At 45.4% G+C, this 23,987-nt stretch overlaps 1 protein-coding gene across 1 annotated transcript in view; it reads right to left on the reverse strand.

The window, feature by feature from the left end:
• Positions 1-596: 596 nt before the first annotated feature.
• The window catches only part of LOC126336498 (uncharacterized), an 89,587-nt gene continuing 66,196 nt past the window's right edge, over positions 597-23,987 (reverse strand). Inside the window, exon 3 of the mRNA XM_050000246.1 lies at positions 597-1,051. Coding sequence (XP_049856203.1) covers positions 783-1,051 — 269 coding nt within the window. The 3' untranslated portion in view covers positions 597-782. The remainder of the gene's footprint in view (positions 1,052-23,987) is intronic.

Consider the following 23,987-nt stretch of genomic DNA (forward strand, 5'->3'; position numbering starts at 1 on the left):
CCTACAGTACTGCTATCTGTATCGTTGAGGCACACAAGCCTCCCCACCAACGGCAAGGTCCATGGTTCATGGGGGGGAGGAAGTACCGGTATATCTGATTAAATAAAGGTTTACCAATTATTGTGAAGTAACAAATGATCTTCTTTAAACTGAGACAGCACCTCCCACCCGCCCCTCATGTAGTTGTATCCTGAGGTGTCGAGAGGTATGAGGTGGCATTAGGAACACTAAGGTCTCTGTCAGCTACAGTTCACTACCTGAAATTTTTGAGTTTGTGTGATTTATTTATGTTATCTGCCGGAATATCACCTTTCTTTACAGTTTTGTTTTTCACTGTAAACTTAATACGTGGCAACACTGTTCTCTGATGGGAAATAAAAAGTTGTCATCTTTCATGGCATGATCTTGGAGGCTGTCAGCAGGCTGCTAATACTGGAAGAATCGAGTTTCATCGGCGACAATTAACATTTGCTACCGACGTTGCCCAACAATGGAGTATGCGTGTACAGTGCTCTACTCGAAAACAAAGCGAGGAGACGGTATGTTGTGACATTTCTAGTACTGGTTGTAGGAAATTACTTCCAGGAAGTGAAGTATTAATTCTTAAGGAAGTTTTAATCGAACCAACACAATCACAATTTTATGAACATTTTATCGAGTGCCATTTATACCAGTTACACTATTTTTGTTTCTTTGGCGAAGCTAGTGGAGAAACCCAAAATAACAGCATGCCTCCCGCAGTGCAGTGGTGGCACATGACGTCCTTGGCTCTGGCTGTGGCGTTAGGCGTCCCGCGGGCGTACTGCCCCCGCAGGCCCTTTGTTCTGGTTCTTGAGCAGGCCTATGAACACATCCGGCTGCAGCGGGCACCACGGGTCCAGCTCCAGCTGCGCCGAGATGTCCACCTCCAGACGCTTCCACTCGCCCCGCACTTTGAGCCGCATCTCCTCCAACTGCCTCCCAACTTCCAACAGCATCTCCTCTCTGGCAGTGTCGCTCGCTGGTGTGTTCCGCTGCTGAACTGCATCCCTGCCCACTTCACTCCCTCCATCTGTACAGATGCACCCAAAAAGTCCAAGTTACACAGATTCAGTACTTCTATCAAATAGATCTACATCTGTAATCCGCAAACCACACCAAGGGTACTCAAAGTTTTGTCAGCGCATATATGTGAACTGTATAATTATTTTTTGTTTCACTATAACCGACATTTGTTGCAAGAATTCAGCAGCCACGTTGATGTTTTCGAAAGTGGTGTCAAACTGAAAGAAGTCATCAGGCCATTGAGCCACACGAAATAATTAGCTATAACAGTATCAACACTACTGCCGAAATCTAACCACTGGATTGGAAAATTAGAAACGAAAACAACACGCACACTAACATGGGAAGTTCCAACTGGAACAAATGGAATTTGTCTTGTACAAAACCTCGCCAAATCATACTCATTGTCATCAAATACTATCTCTACCTAGCAAATGCTCGCTAATTACGTCACTCCCTTTCTCACTAAACTAGGAACAACTTTATCACTCAAAGATCTCTCACTCCTGACTTCATATACTCAATACTTTTGCTTTTAGAATATCAGCTCTGCCCCACAGGCCTATGATTCGCGTCCTATCCTTGCGAGGCTTACCTGCTGACTTCCGATTGGGTGAGCTCCAAACACGCCCCAGAAAATTATTTTAATATTCAGACCTTTCAGCCAATCAGCCTCTACGACAGAATGAAGTCCATTCAGAGGCTATTTCCTGCTAACACTCAGAACTTTCTATAAGGTGCTGCTTCTTGCCGAACCTCTAAGAAGTTTCTTTTCCAAAAACTGCTACGGAAAACCAGCCATCGCGTTGAAACCACTCACGTTTGGAAACAGCGAGGTTGGGCCAGGACACCACAATTCTAGCAGAATTAAGTGAAGACTGGCCTATTATCGACAGTCCCCGTCCTGGAAACCGGCGCTGGCATTCAACAGTGGCTTCCACCAACGGACAACTGTAGCACTAACAATCGACTGGCCAGCTCTCTTTTCTCAGTCAAGTGAAACAACGGAATGAAACTAATCCTGGGCCCAAATGAGTTGTACAGGCGTTTCTCTTACTCTCGGGATTTGAGTGGTTTTATTTCATGTCAGACTACAGACTAGATTAACTAACTGATTGGGTTATGAAACTAAACAGCGTGGTCATCAGTCCCACAATTCAACAGTTACATGTGTAAGATAGAGGCATCCATGAAAAAGTGGGCGGATCCAGTCATAGGGGTAACATTATTATGTAAGGAAGCTAAAAAACACAGTAGAAGGCATAAAAGGGTATGTCAAATCTAAAAACTGGAACAACGAGACAAAAGAGCGGTCATGGGTCCCGGACGCACAAAAGATGAGTTCCCGAGCACAACCACCTTGACCCTGCTCCAGGAGTAAAGCAAAACCTTATAACTGAAAATAACCACTTTCACGAAGGAAACTGAGGAGCACGTCAGCCATCAGAATTGTCCACTAATATTAAAGACAAGGAATTCGGAAGGACATAATTAGTATGAAGGACCAAAAGAAGGGGACACTCCAACATATGGGATACTATCAGTCTAGCTCCACAACCACATTTTGGGGGTGGCTCGTTACGCCAGAGAAAAAATGGATGAGCCTAGTATGACCGATGCATCGACAGCGTAAGACAATGGACTCCTTCCAAGAGGAGCGAAAGGAAGAGCGCCAAACTGTAGTAATCTCCTTGATTGTGCGGAGTTCATTACTCAAAAGTTTCGCACCAGCTGTCGTTTCATTTTTGGGCAAAGAGTGATTTGATGTGAATCCGCATATCTGCATCTGGAATCACGAAATGTGATTTGGGGCTGGGGTAGTGTGTGTGTGTGTGTGTGTGTGTGTGGGGGGGGGGGGGGGGGGGGGGGAAGTAACTGCCTCCCTAGCGAAACGGACAGCCAGTTCATTCCCTGGGATGCCCAAATGATTTGGGGCCCAGAGAAAGACAACTCAGCAGGAGGCACTACCAAGAATAGAGAGCAGGTCATTGACAGAGACCAGAGGGTGACGAGAGTAGCATCGGTGTGCAGACTGCTCATTGAGTCGGTGCACATTGAAACACTGTGGACGGAGATGCCCGAGTAACAACATGAGACGTCCGACTAAAGCTGCGGTAATAGTGGCACTGTTATCGGTGGACTCCGCCGCCGAACGACATCGGCCGATATTTTCAAATCAGTACGCCTCTACGTGTGCGCTGTAGCCGATATTATCGTCCAGACGTACAGATTTAGGACGACAATAGGTGAAATTCAAATTATTTTTGTTACGTCATATCAGCCGACACGACACGAAACATGGACTGTGAGAAATTTATTAGCTTAGAGGAGTTTGTGGCATCCTGAGGATTAAAACATTATAATCCGGACATAGTTCGGAATCTGTGGACTGAAATCGCAGGTTTATTGGAAACCATAAGAAGGCAAAATTTTTATCCGAAATTCTAGGCAAAGATTACAAAAATGTGACTTTTCATGCTTTCCCGACGGATCCGTTGCAAATACGCTTCTCGGGTTTGCCGCCGGATAATATTGTGTAACTCGCACAATATTTCCTCAATGCAACTGCTCGACATCAGGTGGTGGTAGCTGTCGCTGTAAGCGCATATAAAATATAAAAATAATTCTTTTAGGTGACAAGACCGACGTATCTTATGCTTGAAGCTACTACGGTGGACCAGTTTGGATTGTGGTAGAAACGACGGTATGATGTAATAATAATTTGTAGACAACTAATGTCCACCTGTGTTAGTAAGATGGTGATTCTGTTACATGAAATTGTTTACAAATGGGGTGTATGCATTTGTTTACACTTTTCAGTGCTTTAGGTGTTCAGAGTATCTTATTCTGAACTGTATCTTTCATGTGTGTGCTGAGTGGAAGTCAGTGAGGCTTTAGTGTTGTCTGCAAAACTTCAAATAAGTTTTAAAAAACGGAGTGTTCATAATCTTGCTTTTCAAAGTCATCACCAGTCACCTCCAATATGTAGAATATAACTGAAGCCCAATACGTGAAACACTGAGTTAACGAAGCTATTTTCAAGTATCTTCAGAGATTTGATTCTCGCTATGTTAAAAAAAATCCGATACATCGAAGATGCAGTTCTGACTCAAGTGAAATGAAGTAAAATTTCGCTATATGACGTCTTTCCAATAAATAGTCCATACCACTATCTGAAAAACACAGTTTCAAAGTTTTTGTGTGATGTTTTGGATGTTACTTACAATGCCCTAAAGACTAATATAAAACTAATGTTTTTCCTCTTGCACCTCAAATACTACGAAATAATAAATTTATTCCATGCCAGTTTGGGAGCTATACTTTATACACGTGCACTAAAGGACACTAGTTTTTTTTCCCTTTACTACAAAAAAAAAAATGGTTCAAATGGCTCTGAGCACTATGGGACTTAACGTCTGAGGTCATCAGTCCTCTAGAACTTAGAACTACTTAAACCTAACTAACCTAAGGACATCACACACATCCATGCCCGAGGCAGGATTCGAACCTGCGACGGAAGCAGTCGCGCGGTTCCAGACTGTAGCGCCTAGAACCGCTCGTCCACCCCAGCCGGCCCCTTTACTACAAGCAGCACTCAATCTGGGATAATACTGCCAAAAAGTCTTGTTTTGTCAAATCCACTCGGTATGTACTTAAAGAGCACCTAAGTTTCCAGTAATATAGTCTGATTATCTGAATATGATGCCAGTATTGAAATTAATTTCATCGTATTTATTCTAAATGACCTTCTGTGAAATCACAAATCTGCCTTTCATTAATTAAATAATACTTACTTATTCACACAAATTTCATTAATGCATCATACAGAAACTTTTACTTTCACCATGTACATTAACGATTATGTGCTCATAACCTCAGTGGTATGTCTTACCACTGTATCATTACAACCCACACTCTAAACAACGTGCATTGGATAGGTCCTTATTGTCATATGTATAATTGAAGTACACATTTTCGTAAGACATGCACACTGAAGAGCCAAAGAAACTGGTACACATGCCGAAAATCGTGTAGGGGCCCCGCTAACACGCAGAAGTGCCGCAACACGACGTGGCATCGACTAGACTAATGTCTCAAGTAGTGTTGAAGGGAATTGTCACCATGAATTCTGCAGGGTTGTACACAAATCTATAAGAGTACGAGGCAGCGGAGATCTCTTCTGAACAGTACGTTGCAAGGCATCCCAGATGTGCTCAATCTTTTTCGTTTCTGTGGAGTTTGGTGAGGAGCGGAAGTGTTGAAACTAGGAAGTGTTCCTGGAGCCACTCTGTAGCAAATCTGGACATGGGAGTTTCGCATTGTTCTGCTGAAATTCCCCAAGTCTGTCGGAATGCACAATACACATGAATGGACGCAAGTGATCAGACAGGATGCTTACGTATGTGTCACCTGTCTGAGTAGTATCTAGATGTATCAGGGGTACCATATCACTCCAACTGCACACGCCCCACACCATTACAGAGCCTCCATCAGCTTCAACAGCCCCCTGCTGACAAGCAGGGTCCATGGATTCATGAGGTTGTCTCCATACCCGTACACGCCCATCCGTTCGATGCAATTTTAAACAGCCTCGTCCTACCAGGCAACATGTTTCCAATCATTAACAGTCCCGTATTGATGGTCCCAGGCGAGGCGTAAAGCTCTGTGTCGTGCACTCATCAAGGGTACACGAGTGGGCCTTGGCTCCGAAAGCCCATATCGATGATGTTTCGTCGAATGGTTCGCACGCTGACACTTGTTGATGGCCCAGCATTGAAATCTGCAGCAGTTTGCGCAAGGGTTGCGCTCCTGTCACGTCAACAATTCTGTTCAGTCGTCGTTGGTAACGTTTTGCGGGATTTTTTCTGGCTACAGCGATGGAGATTTGATGTTTTACCAGATTTCTGATATTCACTGTACACTTGTTAAATGATCGTACGGGAAAATCCCCGATTCGTCGTTACCTTGGAGACGCTGTGTCCCATCGCTCGTGCGCCGACACTAACACCACGTTCAAACTCACTTGAATCTCGATAACCTGCCATTGTTGTAGCAGTAACCGATCTAACAACTGCACCATACACTTTTCTTCTATAGGTGTTGCCTACCACGTCGCAATATTCTGCCTGTTTTCATATCTCTGTTTGAATACAGATGTCTCTACAAGTTTCTTCGGCGCGTCAGTGCATAAACATGTGAAACACCAATTACAGCGTGTTAGCTTGAAAGATGGCGGCCCATTTTGACGCTGATCTACGGTGAGAGAAGGAAAATGGCCTCACAAAGTTAAAGCGTTTTTTAATTAATATCGTAAAACTTTCCTAATAATTCCAAAAAATGAAGGAACTGTAGAGCATTCGCCATGCTGCTTTCGTGAAACAATTATAGCTCATTTACATACATTTGTTATCTTTGTAACAGTGAACGCCTCAGTGCAATACTCGTCGCCAGGCAGAGGTGTCACAGGAGCCATCGGACACTTTACGGTTAAAATCTAACGTTCTTCACATACATATTCTAATCTAACCACTTTCACCTCGCCAAAACTGATGGAGATCAGACACAGTGTGACGAGGCTGTCACAATTTCATCTGAGAACATTTCATGGAAATCACTTTACGATCTTTACTACAAAAAAAAAAAGATTTTTTACAAAACAGTGCATAACAGTTTTTTGAACAGTCTAAAATAATACAATGGAAGAGTCTGCTTGGCAGTGTTAGGGTACAAATGGCAATTTGTCTTAACAAGCATGATTTTTTTATACCTTACATCAAAAATTACGATTGGTAACAATTTCATCATTAAAATGAACAAACTACGTTTATAATTTAAGTTTATTGAAGCTCTTTCTTCCTGCCAATTTTCACCCCTTACCCGTAATTCTCTTTTGGTAAATGCTGAGGTGATGTGAACAGATAGCATATAGGATAATATTTCTTTTAATTGATCAGCAACTTTATCACTTGCGTATTAAGCAAATACTGTCACTTTCTGGATGTGTTTCTTTCGCTAAAAATATTTTATCATGAGTTAATATTCTTTGAATGGTTAAGCAGCCCAGCATTCGCCTAGACGAGTGTGTGGAAACGGCTCTAGTATCTTATTTACGTGTATACTCACTGCTTATGGATACTTATATATAGACGCTAGAGTGGCCGCGCGGTTTGAGGGGCCATGTGACGGATTGCGCGGCCCCTCCCCGCCGGAGGTTCGAGTCCTCCCTCGGGTATGGGTGCGTGCGTGCTATTCTTAGCGTAAGTTAGTTTAAGCAGAGTAAGTCGACAGACCGAAGACCTCAGCAGTTTGGTCCCTTAGGAATTCACAGACACACTTACATATATAATTAAATATTTTGGCCGTGTGCCTAGAATCGGCACAGACTTATCACAAGTGCATTATTTATTCTTTGTAGGAATGTGCAACATTAAATACGAAAGTGTCTTGTGAAGGACGCTGAATAGAGGTTGCAGTGGACAGACCATGGCGTTGAGATTTACCTTTTCATTTTAATCAAAGATTTCTCTTCCATAGTGAAAAAAGTTATTATACAGAAGCCATTATTCGCTGCCGATTAAAATATACTATGAAAATATTACTGCATATACGCATGGACTACCATGTAGGCACGTCTATACCCTATGACGGCAAAAACAGGAGAGAGATTACATTAACTCTGTGCTCTATAGAACTGAAAAATTTAGATTAGCATCGGAAACATCTGAAAGCTAGCAACAATAAAAACTGAATCCTTATCACTATCTGCGGCCTATTATTTATTGTATCTAGCTGGTGCTAGATACAGTACACTCATATCGAAGTTCATGGTGGAGTGGATGCTACATTGTCTCAAACTTTATTTTTTCAAAGAAACATTACAAAATTTACAACTACTAGCTGCGCAAACTTCACTGATCATTAGTTATGTAGCTAAATGTGTGTGTTCGAGTCAGTTCACAACACAACGGTATCACCGAGACCAAAAGTTTTTCAAAGGGAAATATTCAGAAAAAGTAATAAATCTAGTAGTTCAACCAGTAAAGATCAATGGCAATATTTTACATAATTCCTGGCTATGGCAGCAGGTTGGACGCTAACGATAAATGAACTCTACACAATTGTTTGGACATTTTTATACAACATTACAAAGATTACCTGCTCTGTGAAATGCTTTGAGCTTTACACAGTGGTTGCCAGCTGTTTGCCCAGCAAACATTTGTGTTCGTTACAGTTCATTATTGAACTATCAGTTTAATAAGCCACGGCTGCAAAATACTAACACGAATTCTTTACAGACGAATGGAAAAACTGGTAGAAACCGACCTCGGGGAAGATCAGTTTGGATTCCATAGAAATGTCGGAATACGTGAAGTAATACTGACCCTGCGACTTATCTTAGAAAATAACTTAAGGAAAGATAAACCTACGTTTCTAGCATTACTTACAGAAAGCTTTTGACAATGTTGACTGGAATACTCTTTCAAATTCTGAAGGTGGTATGGGTAAAATACAGGGAGCGAAAGGCTATTTACAATTTTTACAGAAACCAGATGGCAGTTGGGAGTCGAGGGACATGAAAGGGAAGCAGTGGTTGGGAAGGGAGTGAGACAGGGTTGTAGTCTCTCCCCGATGTTATTCAATCCGTATATTGAGCAAGCAGTAAAGAAAACAAAAGAAAAATTCGGAGTTTATTTTAAAATCCATGGAGAAGAAATGAAAACTTTGAGGTTCGCCGATGACATTGTAATTATGTCAGACAGCAAAGGACCTGGAAGAGCAGCTGAACGGAATGGACAGTGTCTTGAAAGGAGGATATAAGATGAACATCAACAAAAGCAAAACGAGGATAATGGAATGTAGTAGAATTAAATCGGGTGATGCTGAGAGAATTAGATTAGGGAACGAGACACTTAAAGTAGTAAATGAGCTTCGCTATGTGGGGAGCAAAATAACTGATGATGGTCGATGTAGAGAGGATATAAAATGTAGACTGGCAATGGCAAGGAAAGCGTTTCTGAAGAAGAGAAATTTGTTAACATCGAGTATAGATTTAAGTACCAGCATGTCATTTCTGAAAGTATTTGTATGGAGTGTAGCCACGTATGGAAATGAAACGTAGATGATAAATAGTTTAGACAAGAAGAGAATGGAAGATTTCGAAATGTGGTGCAACAGAAGATTGCTGAAGATTAGATTGGTAGATCACATAACTAATGAGGAGGTATTGAACAGAATTGGGGAGAAGAGGATTGTTTGGTTTGGGGGGATTAAAGGGACCAGACTGCTACGGCCATTGGTCCCTTGTTCCAAGACTTGAAAACACCAACACAGAGCAAAAACGAAAAATGGAAAAGATGTTAGACAACACATGCACGAGAAACAGAGAAAGACCAGACAAAACAAATTAAAAGCACACATAGTGTGACGGTGGGTGGCCGACCAGAGAGAGAGAGAGAGAGAGAGAGAGAGAGAGAGAGAGAGAGAGAGAGAGAGAGAGAGAGAAGGAAAGGAAAAGCCAACCACCGAGAAACGTATTAAAAACGGAGTCTAAAACCGTAGGCCAAAGGCCAGAATCAACTCTAAATAAAAATAAACACTTAGAGCAAATGATAAATGCCCCCTGCCCGAATAAAACGCAAAACTAAGCCTGCTATGGCGGCGTCATCTATTAAAATGGCAGGGAGCGTATCAGCAGCGCAAACATCTGCCTGAGCACAGTTAAAAGGGTACTCTACAACAGAATGTGGACCACCGTCAAGACCGCCCCACAACGACAAAGAAGCGGGTCCTCACGATACAGTAAATAACTGTCACTCGGTTGTGGGCACTGCGGAGCCGACGAAGGACGACTGAGTCCCTGCGGTTGGCTCGCATGGATGACCGCCACACAATCGTCGTCTCCTTTATAACACGGAGTTTATTGCGTATGGTCAGAGCGCGCCGTTCAGCGTCCCAAAGCACAAAAACCTTGCGGCGGATGACTGCTCGCAAATCAAGCTCCGGGAGGCCAATCTCCCGAGAGGGTTTACTTGTGGCCTCTTTCGCCTTTCATTGTCAGGGGTCCACACAAAGACCACAGAGCGGCCCCAATGGGCAACAGTATGCAATGACTCCTGGATAGCCATCACCAGACGAGAACGAGGGAAACACTGATCGAGAGCTCGTAAACCGCTCAGGGAATCACTACAGATCACAAAGGACTCACCTGAGCAGCAGTGGATATACTCTAGGGCACGAAAGATGGCGACCAGCTCAGCAGCGTAAACGCTACATCCAGCCGGCAATGAACATTGTTTGGAATGGTCCCCTGGAGTTAGCGCAACCATCGACTGATACGTGGCCAGGATGAAATAACAGCGGCGGCGGAGGGCCTTCGGAGGGACTGAGTCCTACGGGCCCAGTGCCAAGTCGAGCCGAAGGCAAGGGCAAGGGCAAGGAACACACCATGGGGGTGTACGCAAAGGAGCCCAGAAAGGAGGTGGAACAGGGAAGACCCCAAGCCCGGAGAGAAGCTCTTTGATACGGACCGCGAACGTACAACCCGACCAGGGCCGCCGTTCTGGCAGATGGACGACCGATTGCGGGAACACAAGACGACAATTTGGATGCCCGGGCAAACTAAAAACATGGGCAGCATAAGCGGCCAGTAAATGTATGCTCCACAAGCGCAGTGGAGGGACACCTGCCTCCACAAGTATGCTGTCCACAGGGCTGGTCCGGAAGGCACCAGTGGCAAGTCGTATCCCACTGTAGTATTGGGTCCAGCACCCACAACGCAGATGGGGATGCTGAACCATAAGCCAGACTCCCATAATCCAGACAGGACTGGATTAATGCCTGGTAGAGCCGGAAGACGGTAGACTGGTTGACGCCCCAGCTGGTGTGGCTCAAGCATCGCAGAGCATTTAGATGCCGCCAACATCTGTTCAAGCTGCCGAATATGAGGCAGCCAAGTCAACCGGGCATCAAAAACAACTCCCAAAAAACTGTGTCTCCACCACAGCAAGAAGTTCTCCGGCAAGATAAAGCCGCGGCTCAGGGTGGACTGTTCGGCGCCGGCAGTAATGCATAACGCAGGTCTTGGCAGCGGAAAACAGGAAACCATGCGCTACAGCCCAAGACTGCGCCTTGGGGATAGAGCCCTGTAGCTGTCGTTCAGCAGCTGCAATGCCAATAGAGCTGTAGTAGAGGCAGAAGTCGTCAGCATACAGGGAAGCGGAGACAATTTCCCACCGCTGTATTGAGCCCGTTTATTGCAATTAAAAACAGGCCGTGGTACCCCGTTCTCCTGGACTCGGTAGGAGCTATGTGAGGCAGCGACTTGCACGTGGAAGGTTCAATGCGACAGAAAATTTCGGATGAAAATCTGCAATGGACCCCGAAGACCCCATCCATGAAGCGTAGAAAGGATGTGATGACGCCATGTCGTATCGTACACCTTCCACATGTCGAAAAAGACAGCGACCAGGTGCTGACGGCGGGCAAAGGCAGTACGGACGATTGACTGCAGGCTCACTAGATTGTCTGCGGCGAAGCGGCCTTTACGGAAGCCGCCCTGAGACGGAGCCAGAAGGCCCCGAGACTCCAGTACCCAATTCAACCGCCATCCGTTCAAGCAACTTGCAAAGAACGTTGATGAGGCTAATGGGACGGCAGCTGTCCACCTCCAAAGGGTGCTTGCCAGGTTTCAAAATGGGGATAACTATACTTTCCCGCCATTGCGACGGAAACTCACCCTCGACCCAAATACGGTCGTGAAGGTCGAGGAGGCGTCGCCGGCAATCCACTGAAAGGTGTTTCAGCATCTGACAGTGGATGCGATCTGGCCCAGGAGCGGTACTGGGCAAGCGGCGAGGGCACTGTGAAATTCCCACTCACTGAATGGAACATTGTAGGACTCAGGATGATGGGTGCGAAATGAAAGGCTCTAACGTTCCATCCATTCTTTAATGGAGCGGAAGGCCAGTAGGTAATTCGAAGAAATGGAACTCAGAGCAAAATGCTCTGCCAAGCGGTCGGCAATTACGTCGGAATCAGTACAAATTGCTCCATTAAGTGAGAGCACAGGGGCCCGATAGCCATAGAGGCGTCGGATCTTGGCCCAGACCTGCGATGGAGTGACATGGAGGCCAATGGTGGACACATACCGCTCCCAGCACTCCTGCTTGTATTGGTGGAGAAGGCGGCGGGCTCGCACACGCACTCGTTTGAAGGCGATGAGGTATTCTATGGAGGGATGTCGCTTGTGACGCTGGAGCGTCCGCCGCCGATATTTAATCGCTTCAGCGATCTCAGGCGACCACTAAGGCACAGTCACCTGACGAGGGGACCCAGAAGAACGGAGAATGGCAGATTCTGCGACATTAACGATGCTGGTGGTGACTGAGTGAACCACCGTATCAATAGCTTCATGAGAAACAGGGTCAATATTGGCAGTGGAGGAGAACAAGTCCCAGTCAGCCTTATTCATAGCCCATCTGCTAGAGCACCCAGAAGAGAGACGCTGTGACAGCGACAGAAAGATCTGAAAGTGGTCACTACCACACAGGTCGTCATGGACACTCCAGTGTACAGTAGGCAAGAGGCTTGGGCTGCAGATCGAAAGGTCGATGGTGGAGTATGTGCCATGCGCTACACTGAAGTGTGCGAAGGCACCATCATTTAAAAGCGAAAGATAGAGCTGTGCCAATAAATGCTCAATGGTGGCGCCTCGAACTGTTGCCACTGACCCACCCCACAGAGGATTATGGGCGTTGAAGTCGCCCAGTAACAAGAAAGGTGGCGACAATTGGGCTATCAGCGCAGCCAGGACATGCTGCGCGACATCACCATCTGGTGGAAGGTAAAGACTGAAGACGGCAACAGCCTGTGGCGTCCACACTAACAGCGACAGCCCCCAAAGGTGTTTGTAGAGGGATAGACTCGCTGTGCAGAGAGTGAAGGACATAGATGCAAACGCCACCAGACACCCTTTCACAAGCTGCCTAGTTCTCATAATAACCCAGATAGCCAATGAGGGAGGGGGTTCACATTGCTGGAAACCAAGTTTCCTGAAGAGCAATGCAGAAGAAAGGGTGAAGGCTGATAAGTTGTCGGAGGTCAGCTAGATGGTGGAAGAAACCGCTGCAGTTCCACTGGAGGATGATGATATCCATGGCTGAGAACGGCATGAATTTACTCAGTGTGTTCACTCGCTGCTACCGTTTCAGTACCCGCGTGAGTGACATCCATGGCGTCTGAGAGACCGGCGAGATTAAGGTCCTCAGCAGACGCCAGGACCTCGACCTCATCCTCAGACAGTGCTAGAAGGGTGCGGTGGTGTCGGTGCCAGCGCACGTTCTTTGGCCTTAGAGGTCTTTCGCTTGGACTTCTCTCACTGAATCTAGGGTTTCACCGGCTGGGAAGGCTTCACCTATTCAGTCTCCTGGACGGAGGAGGATCGCGTAGCCCAACGACCAGCTGCTGGTGGGGGCTATGCCACTGTCTGGCGTCATCCTTCCCGCTGGTGGAAGCCTGGGAAGAGAGGGACCCAAGGGAACCCTTACAAGTGAGAGTAGCCAAAGAAGTTGGACGCTTCTCCGAAGTGGGGACAGACGTCACCGATGGGTGAGAGGATGTTATTCCTGAGGTAGGTGGTGCAGGAGCTACCGGGTGGATAGAGCCCCCCCCCCCCCCCACAGGCAAGGAGGCAGGAGTTTTATTGCTCATAGAGCCGACTGGAAGTCTCGAAACTGATGGGGCTAACACAGTAGTTGTAGCAGTGGCATAAGAAAATGTCATTCGCAAAGGATGTAGTCTGTCGTATTTCCTTTTGGCCTCAGTATAGGTCAGTCGGTCCAGGGTCTTATATTCCATGATTTTGCGCGCTTTCTGAAAGACTTTGCAGTCTGGCGAGCAAGTTGCATGATGGTCTCCGCAGTTGACACAGACGGGAGGTGGGGCACATGGAGCATGGAGTATTGGGATGTGATGGGCGTCCGCAATCTCGACATGTGAGGCTGGAAGTGCAGCGGGAAGACATATGGCCGAACTTCCAGCACTTAAAGCACCGCATGGGGGGATGGATATAAGGCTTGACGTCACATCGGTAGACCATCACCTTGACCGTCTCCGGTAATGTATCACCCACGAAAACCAAGATGAAGGCACCAGTAGCAATCTGATTTTCCTTCGGATTCCGATGAACGCGCCGGACGAAATGTACACCTACATCTCAGCGCTCTAAATTTGCGCGCAGCTCGTTATCAGACTGCAAAAGAAGGTCCTTATGGTAATTAACTCCCTGGATCATACTTAAACTCTTATGCGGTGTGATCGTAATGCCAACAACCTCCAACTTGTCACAAACAAGTGACCATCTTGACTGGGCTGAGGATACTGTTTGTATCAGGACTGACCCAGAGCACATTTTGGACAAGCCCTCCACCTCCCCACCTCCCTTAGATGCTCGATGAAGAACTGAGGCTTTGTTGAGAGAAAAGCCTCCCCATCAGCTCTCGTACAAACTAAGAATCGGGGCGAATAACTGCTACTGCCATCCGGCGACTTACACTCCTCCCACGGTGTGGCCAGGGAGGGGAACGTTTTCCGGTCGTACTTCTGAGCATTAAAACGAGCCCGAGAACGCTCAGAGACTGCTGGCGGCTGGCTACCAGCGAGAGACGTTTTACCACGCTTCATTGCGGGTCATCCGCCCTGATTCTACCTACTCCGACCAAGGGCCCTCCCCACGGGCGCCACCCAGCCTCAGCAAGGGCCACCTGGCAGGATGGCCGTTGCTGGGAGTCCCGATACCCCAAGACGATAGGCATCTACTCCTTGGCATATGTGGGGAGCTAACAGCGCTGGCATCAATAGAGAGATCCCTGTGTTGTTAGAGGGCTGCAACCAAAAGGGTACATGGCAGCCCCACCACAGCGGACTGGCTACCATGCTGGATGCTAGGTAACATGTGGTCCATGGTCACCGTAAGTGCAGAAAGAGGCACTGCACAGCGCAAGGTGGAAAATGCACACAGGAATGTATCCATGCCCAAGAGATGGAGAGCGGGCAGGGCTGCAATGCAACGACGAATAAGCTGGCGAAAGGTCTGATCGCATGATGGACACAATGCACCAAGTAAGGCGCCCTTCCCCAATCGGCTCGCTCTTCGGAAGAATTTTGAGATACTGAGGTCAAACCCAACAGGGGACCATCACATAAGGCCGAAACGTTTGGGACTCCTTTTAGTCGCCTCTTACGACAGACAGGAATACCGCGGCTTATTCTTACCCCTGGACCCGCAGGGGGGTCGGTCGGTGGTTGCGACACGATAGAATCTTTCCTTTGTCATCAGCACGAGACCAATGAGAGCATGTACGCAGAGGAAACACCTGGAGGCAGCAACATGAACCGAAAGCAGTTCACGTGAGATGTCGCAAGACGGCCACTGTTCCCACATCACGGCGACAGAATGACCAGCCCACCAGGTAGTTCGGGTAAAGCCCACTCAGGTGTTCACGTAGTAATGCTTACATGTTCCAGACGCCTTTCGCGGCATCAGTGGAACTCACCAAGGATACGGCCCAGAGACCACTAGTGTCATGTACCTGGCAGCTCATTTGCCGTACAGCTCCCAGTTCACAGTTAGTAGCGTCCATTTGCCTTGAAACTTAAGATTTTTACATTCTTAGCACAGAGCGTGTCTTCGTTCAAGATACATTGTTTCTTCATGCATCAATGTAGTTACCTGAATGACGCTTTACTGACCACTTATTTACATTACATACCTCACTACCTAAAAGTCTCTAATTTGTTGACTGTTTATGACAGCTCGAACAGATAACAAACATGCACTGTAACACAGTACTCTGTTCAGTATTCACTAAAACATTGTTTTATTAAAATATGTTAACAGAGTATCTGAAGGAAAAGCAAAACTAGCTTAACAGACTAACAAGTAAAGAAATTAAGCGATATTATTGTAACAGAACACTATTTCTATGCACATGTACACTTGACAGCAAAACAAGGGTGTCACCCCTGAATTCCAACGTGTAGGCTGCACCTGAATATATACAACCAACATAGCATATCTGTGTTGCACATAGTCGCAACCCTCCACAGTACAGTCGTTGTAAGATGCACAATGGATACCGCGAAACTACTAGAGAACACCGGTCCAGATGTAAAAAAAACACCACGTTAGTACAGAAGAGATCAGACAGTCCTTAACGTTTGTAAACTAAACTTAATTACAATAAGTGACATTTTGACAACTATTTTTGTCACATAAATCGTTCAGTGATCCTTAGGCACAATTAAATATTTGAGACAGTATATGGATTTATAAAGTTGTATAGCAATTGGAAACAAGTTCTTTGCTGTCTAAAAGGTTTACCCAACACATGCTGAAGGTCGTTCAACGTTGAGTGGTTTCGCATCAACTTTACGTAATACTGAGCCGTTAAAAGAAAACGTGATTAACGGCGGCAACCACTCTACGGAAATCCCAACATTAACAGCGAATCACAAGTAATATCATTGTTCACATTACTCATCAACAGTTACTTGTACACGAAGTTTTACTTTAAATGACATGACCAGCGTCTTCGTTCTGGATCCGGATGCAAATCCAGAATGTAAAGCCATTGTTAACCAAGCAAAGCTTTGTGCCTTATCGAGACTCGGTCACTAGGCAGTAAGAGACGTCAAATATTGACGTTTGCACCAGTATCAGTTATCAATTCTCAACTTTAACGTAAATGACGATAATGTTTGTACGAAAGCAGGAACCCTAACATGACAATTACCTTCTTGGTAATTAACCTCGAAACACGTTGTATAGTGTTGCATTGTCAAGGAATAAAGGATGCACATGTTTAAAACTGAAACGCCATCATGTAATGCTGGTGACAAGAAAGCGAACCCAGCACCTAATCGGATTGTTGAATAAGTAGATATCACAGTTTGTCACCAGTAGTGAGGTTGGAACCTTAAATGACGACTGAAATTTTATTGCCTGACCGGGATTCGAACCCGGCGCCTACCGCCGTCGTTGTCTAACCAGGAACAGACGAGAAATGTCCAATGTTGGTCCACCATCAGCGAGATGTGCACACGTTTAACTTGAAATAAGGTGACGAAAACGTCTATGCTGACAGAGTCGAACGCCGCACACATGGTTATTAAGACACGTTAATAATCAACTTTATATTCAGTATCAGCTAGGAGTAGCATGTTTAGTTGCAAACCTTAAGGCCTTCCTCATCCCTAGTAACGTGTTGCCTAATATCTGCGATATCATGATGTTAATTTACAAGTGGATTAACTGCCGTAAAGAGCAATGTTCTCTAGTAGTCGTGTATCATTGAGATGTAAATGAAGTGCCTCAGCAGAAAGTAATTTCCGTCGTGCAGCACGTATTGTTTCAAAGACACTGAGTACATGTTAAAAGTGCACAAAACTTGTATTATATACTAAGTATATACTATTATTTGGAGAAGCTGCCGCCAAACCTGTTAGCTTTTAGATTCCGCTTTTTTGCCGTGGTTGCCTACAGGTTTTCTTAAGGCTACATCTAACGCACAGCGCTTACAAGAAAGTATAGTTTCCTGCGTCATGCTATTGCTAGCTAGGTGAAATATTTTGTGGTAGTTATGTTTAAAATGAATGTAATTTTGAAAGTATTGTTCGTCAAATATTTGAATAAATCGTCAACTGTAGGTGTGTCTACACATGTTATAGCATAATAGCTGTAGCTGCATTAGTTGTGCTACAGACGTGGGTAGGTTAGGTGTAACTTTTGATCCTTCAAGGGCTGATCGTGGCCATGCGGCTCGGGTCTGTACTAGCCGGGGCTCGCGAGCTACGGGCCAGCCAGTCTGGCCGAGGCGAGACGCAAGTCAGCGAGCTGGCGGTGGCGTTGGTGGGCCAACAGCCCGGGACGAGCCAGCACGGCTGCGCCGCATGCCTCTGCCGCTTCCGCTTCGTTTGACGTAAATATGTTTACCTCCCCTCCGCGAATCAGTGTAAGAGCGGCAAGCAGAAATACGCATCAGGCTGTCTACCGTAATGGCTCACTGGGAGAGGTCTATTCGAGGTAGAGATAAAAAATGGTTCTGAGCACTATGGGACTTAACATCCTAGGTCATCAGTCCCCTATAACGTAGAACTACTTAAACCTAACTAACCTAAGGACATCACACACATCCATGCCCGAGGCAGGATTCGAACCTGCGACCGTAGCGGTCGCGCGGTTCCAGACTGAAGCGCCTAGAACCGCTCGGCCACTCCGGCCGGCTGAGGCAGAGACGTCGCTCTCATTGAGGAAGGAGGATGTTCCATCAGAGAAGCTGGCAGACGGTATGGCGTACCACATACCACTGCAACGAGATGGTGGAGGACCCGCCTTCAAAGAGGCACCACCAACAGGGCTCCTGTCTCAGGCAGGAAGAGAGTGATCTCACAGCAGGAAGACAGGGATCTAGTGTCTAGGAGCAGAGAACATCCCTTTCTGAACGCGAAGCAATTGCGATGGGAGACCAACTTCCCCGGCTCCAGTGACACGATTCGCCGAAGGCCGAGGGACGCTGGACTGCATGCACGACGATCCGCCCTGAAACAAGAGCTCAGCGAAGACAACGTTTTATACCGGCCAGCATTTGCGGAGCTCCATCTGAGGCCGTCGTGGGACAACGTCATTTTCACTGATGAGAAGGTGTTTTCCACCAATAACGACGGTCCACGAATCGTTTACATGCCGCAAGGGACTCGCCATCGGCACGAATATGTAACCACGACGAGAAGAAGTGGCCACCTATCTATTACCTGCTGGGGTTGGAATTCTGCGAGAGGGGAGGGAATTCTTCACAGGATAGAAGGAATTATGGACAACGTGCAGTATGCCCACATATTGGAAAATGTGATGCTTCCGTTAGTGCGAATTCTGTACGCAGAAGGGGACGTCACATTGAAAGAGGACCATTCTCCCATTCTGAAGTCTCCATTTGTTCAGCAGCGGCTCTCTACGATTGGCGTCAACGTCATGGACTTGCCGCCACGGGCGGCTGATATGAACCCCATTGAAAACGTGTGGGCTGAGGTCGCCAGAACATTAACAGAGAACTAGCCACGAAACCAACCAACTACTGCGAACGCTCTTTGGGACTGCGTCCTGGAAGCCTGGGAGGAAATTGCTTCTTCAGGCTGTTACGTCCGACGGCTTACACATTCTATGCCAATACGCATGATTTAAGTACAAAATAATGAAGGATTCTGCATAAAATATTAGAGTTCTTAAAATGTCTTGGCATGTCTTCTTTTTCGTCATTTTTCCTCATTGGGAGCTAGTGGAAGATCGCGTGGCAACAGAAAAGATACAATGTGGGTTGGCTTTCCTTTGAGTTGCCCTTTTAATTCAAGTGGTTTTCTTTTGAATATACAGTTTGTTAAGTATTCTATTTTGATTTCCATTTATACCCTGTCTACATAATTACAAACTAATCAGCGTAGATGTTCTGTCACAGTAGTTTTTGTTATTTCAAATACGTCTCTCTCTTCCCCTACATCCATGAATACACCCTCCGTCATCCACACAATACGCCAACGATTTCATATTATATTTAATCGCCGCGCGGGATTAGCCGAGCTGTCTCAGGCGCAGAAAAAAAAAAATGGCTGAGCACTATGGGACTCAACTGCTGTGGTCATTAGTCCCCTATAACTTAGAACTACCTAAACCTAACTAACCTAAGGACATCACACACATCCATGCCCGAGGCAGGATTGGAACCTGCGACCGTAGCAGTCGCACGGCTCCGGACTGCGCGCCTAGAACCACGAGATCACCGCGGCCGGCAAGGCGCTGCATTCATGGACTGTGAGGCTGGTCCCGGCGGAGGTTCGAGACCTCCATCGGGCATGGGTGTGTATGTTTGTCCATAGGATAATTTAGGTTAAGTAGTGTGTAAGATTAGGGACTGATGACCTTAGCAGTTAAGTCCCATAAGATTTCACACACATTTGAACATTTATGTTTACTCGTTTTTAGTATCTCTTCTATTCTTTCTCACACTCTCTCTCTCTCTCTCTCTCTCTCTCTCTCTCTCTCTCTCTCTCTCTCTCTCTCTCTCTCTCTCTGACACTCGCCGCAAGTGCACTTCTATTACACGCCCTCAAAACTTTGTAAACAAATATAGCGGATTCCAATTACGCGACATTTTCTCTTTTCATTGCTGCTGTCTTTACTCTCTATCATTCTTCTCACCACCTATGAAACCGTATTCTTTGATCTCCCCTTCCCTATGACCCATTCTTCGTTCTGAGAACAGTCCTTCCTTATCTCTCGGTGCTAAGATAAAACGAACTGTGGCACACATCTAAGTAAGCAATACTATGCAATCATTTCACGGTTATATTTTGCACTTCCATCCATTCCCAGATCCTGCCCTCCTTCCTGTTACGCGTCCTTTGACATCTGCATCTACATCTAAATGAATAATCTGCAATTCATAATTTTGTGCCTAGCAGGGGGGTTCTGTGGTCTGGTGGATTAATTTTGTATTGATGTGTAAAACGTGTAGGTTCACATCTCACGTCAGGCGTAGATTTTTAACACACACAAGTAGCTCTCCTTCACCCCTAGTAACGCCAAATGCAGTAAGCTCCGTAGTTCAATATCCGCAGTAAAGAAAACGTCCCTTCGTTGCCGACGGGGCATTCGTTAGAGCTGTGACATATGGAGAAACCCCGTAAGGCAAAGACTGTCACCAGCAAGCCGTCGGAAACTAGAAAACGTATTTCATTTAATGAACCAATGGCCATGTAAGTTCACAAGGCTCTTACTTTATTTGAAACTGAGACGTTGAAAATTATGGTGCTGGACTGGGATTATAAATTCAATTTCACTGTGTTCTCGAAGACTGCAAACTCTTCTAGGCGTCCTCGAAAGGCACCTATCTGGTTTCGAATCCTGACCAGCACAAAATATTCATTATTTCATTTCAAGCCCTAGCATGTGCACTCCGAACTACTGGTGAAAAATAGTTGCATTTTCAACGTCTCTTCGTGCGTTGTCAGCTGTAATGTGTTCGTTTCAACTCACAGCCACATGATGAGCTTTTTATCACAACATTACAAGATTAAACGTTTCCTTACATCTTTTCAAGTTCAAACATTCCTCCCCATCCTACTGGTGAAAACGGATTTGGGTTTGACGTTGTGTTCGTTGTGATCACCAACGACGACATGTTGTGGATTCAAATTCTAACCAACAGAGTATTTTCCATCACTTCATTGACAGTACAAACATGCCATTCCTAGCTATTATTGGAAAAGAATTTGATAGTTAAAGTTTCTTCATGACCACCTGTGCAGGGTTTGAATTCCATTCAACACAGAACTTTTCGTCGCCTGATGTCTAGCTAAACATGCGCCCATCTCGCTACTGGTGAACCAACAATACCTATTTATCGTCTGTTCCTGGCTAGAAAACGACGATGCTAGGTGCTGGGCACGAATCCCAGTCAGGCAAAAACAATTATATCGTCAATTAAGGTTCCAGCATTTCGCTAATGGTGAAAACATTTGATATTTAACTTCTGATTTTATGTACAGTCGTGCTCAAAAGTGTCCGAACTACATGAATTGCATTTCGCTTGATTCCCATGCGACCTACATAACGCAGCTGTCTAGCAGGTCCTCTAATCACTCCTTGGTACAGTCGTTTGACTATTGAAAATGGTTCCAACAAGTCACCACTAGAAAACACTGCTCTGTACCGCAATAACTCAGGATGTAAAGTAATACCACGATACTACAAACATCAGGGAACACCTCGTCACACATAAGACTGTCCTTAAGGCTTGTAAGCTCACATTTACTGCAATAAATGACATACCTGAAATGTAAGCAATCTCATTACATCAGATAGGTAATGCACGTAGTATGTTCATCGTATTCATGATTTCCTCTTCAAAGTAACATACCATACTTTTTATTTAACACAAAATGTTATTAAAAATTTACGTTATTCACGAGCAGCTAGTTGAGAATATGTATGAACTTCAAATGACACGACGAACCGACACGTTTTGCATAGGGATTCAAACCCAGGTCATGCAGACTAAGATTTCGTGACTGACGGAAAATAACAATCATATCCTAGCTAGGCATAAAGAGAGTGATATACCTCGCTTTTAGACAGTATCAGTTAACAAATATCAACTTTAAATTACATAACGTAAACATTTTTAAAGGTCGCGAATTCCTACCCAGCATCAATTGTCCCTGTTAACGTACTAAGAGAATTTAAATACTGCTTCTTCACAAGTAACTTACTTGAAATGCAGTGAGGTAAAGCATTGTGTTGGACAGGGATTCTAACCCAGAACCTAATCGGAGCACAATCAACTTTGACATATCGGATTTTCTCGGCAGTAGCTAGGGGTATTGAATGAAAGGACGAGACGAAACATTAATTTTTCCTTCCCAGGGCTCCACCCCAGCACGTGTCTATCGCTGTCATATTCTAGAGAAAAGGAACGTTAACGTGTCGCTGCTGGTGGGTTTGTTACACCAGCAGCGACATGTGAGCATGTTTGAACTAGAAATAATATGACGAAGTGTTCAGTGCTGACTGGGACTCCAACCCCAATCATATCGGTGTTGACTACACACAGAGACGACACTTGCCGAATTTTTCTCCACCAGCAGCTCGGAATAACATCCTTGAACTTACCGTGATCTCGCAAATAGTTCTGTGTCTCACTGGGAGTAAAAAACGTCAGATATCGTTAGTGTTGACAACGAATGAAAATGCATTAAAATTATTATCTACCAGCAGATAGGTGTTCTCATGCTAGAGCTTGATAATACGTTGTGAAAAGTTTAGTGCTGGGTCACGATTCCAACTCATTCATGCGCAATATGTGGAGATGTTGCGGAATCTGCAGTTTTGAACAAACAAGTTGTAGTCGAGCTGTATTGTCACGAAGGGATCAAATTCTGCGTTAAGGGCGGTCTGAGTTACATTTCAAGTTAAGAACCAATTTTATCGACAAACAGAAGCTCAAATAAAAGACGGAATAAGTGTCCTGCGACCATACACAGGAATTGTTTCGTCAGTAGAAATAAATAACTAGTATAAGAAAGGTTACTGGTGATAGAGTTTCTACATGTCGCCACTCCTTACTTTATTGTGGTTCCACCTAACGTCTACTTGGTAGAGAAGGAATATCATGTTGAATGTGATTTTCAGACCACAATGCCATTATACATTCTTCACTTGGCGTAGCCAGAAGAGAATAGAATCTGCCTCTCCCTATCAAAAAACATCGGCAGAAGTTGGAATCGAAACGAGACCATCACCATACGAAGCAATCAGCCCAACAGAGCACCAAACCCTCTCCTCTACGACTCATTACTCTACCACAAGACCGTTGCGGCACACAAGATGAGAATTCTGACACACAGGCTCCCTGTAGTCGTTTGCAGGATGTTCAGTACATTCATTTACTTGGTTGACCGAATCGCCATGAACTAGCTGCCTTGGCTACCCAGTGCATACATTCGACTATTTTGTAATCACCGAAATAAAATAACGTAACTGCAAGCTACACAGAACTGCCAACAGTGTAGGATGCATAAGTTTAAATAGGAAGTGTTCCTGCCCATTTGAGCTACTCTATTGCGCTATCTATTTTTTGAAACCACCGTGAAGTGCAAAAGAAAAATGCTGAAACTATCTCTCAGAAGTCTATATCCGGCCATATGCATTATATCGCAGCACTGTGGAATGCCGAAATTCTGGAGGAAGTCTTGTTCACTTCCAGAGGTGCTGTAGCTGCGTCACAGCTAGTAGCGTAACGGTAAGCGTCGCGCACTGTTGATAAGACGTCGCGTGTTCCATTATATTGGCTACTACATTTTTTTAAAACGCAATTCTGCTGTCTGCTGAAGTTATC

This window comes from Schistocerca gregaria, chromosome 2 (assembly GCF_023897955.1).
Source record: "Schistocerca gregaria isolate iqSchGreg1 chromosome 2, iqSchGreg1.2, whole genome shotgun sequence".
Lineage (NCBI taxonomy): Eukaryota > Metazoa > Arthropoda > Insecta > Orthoptera > Acrididae > Schistocerca > Schistocerca gregaria.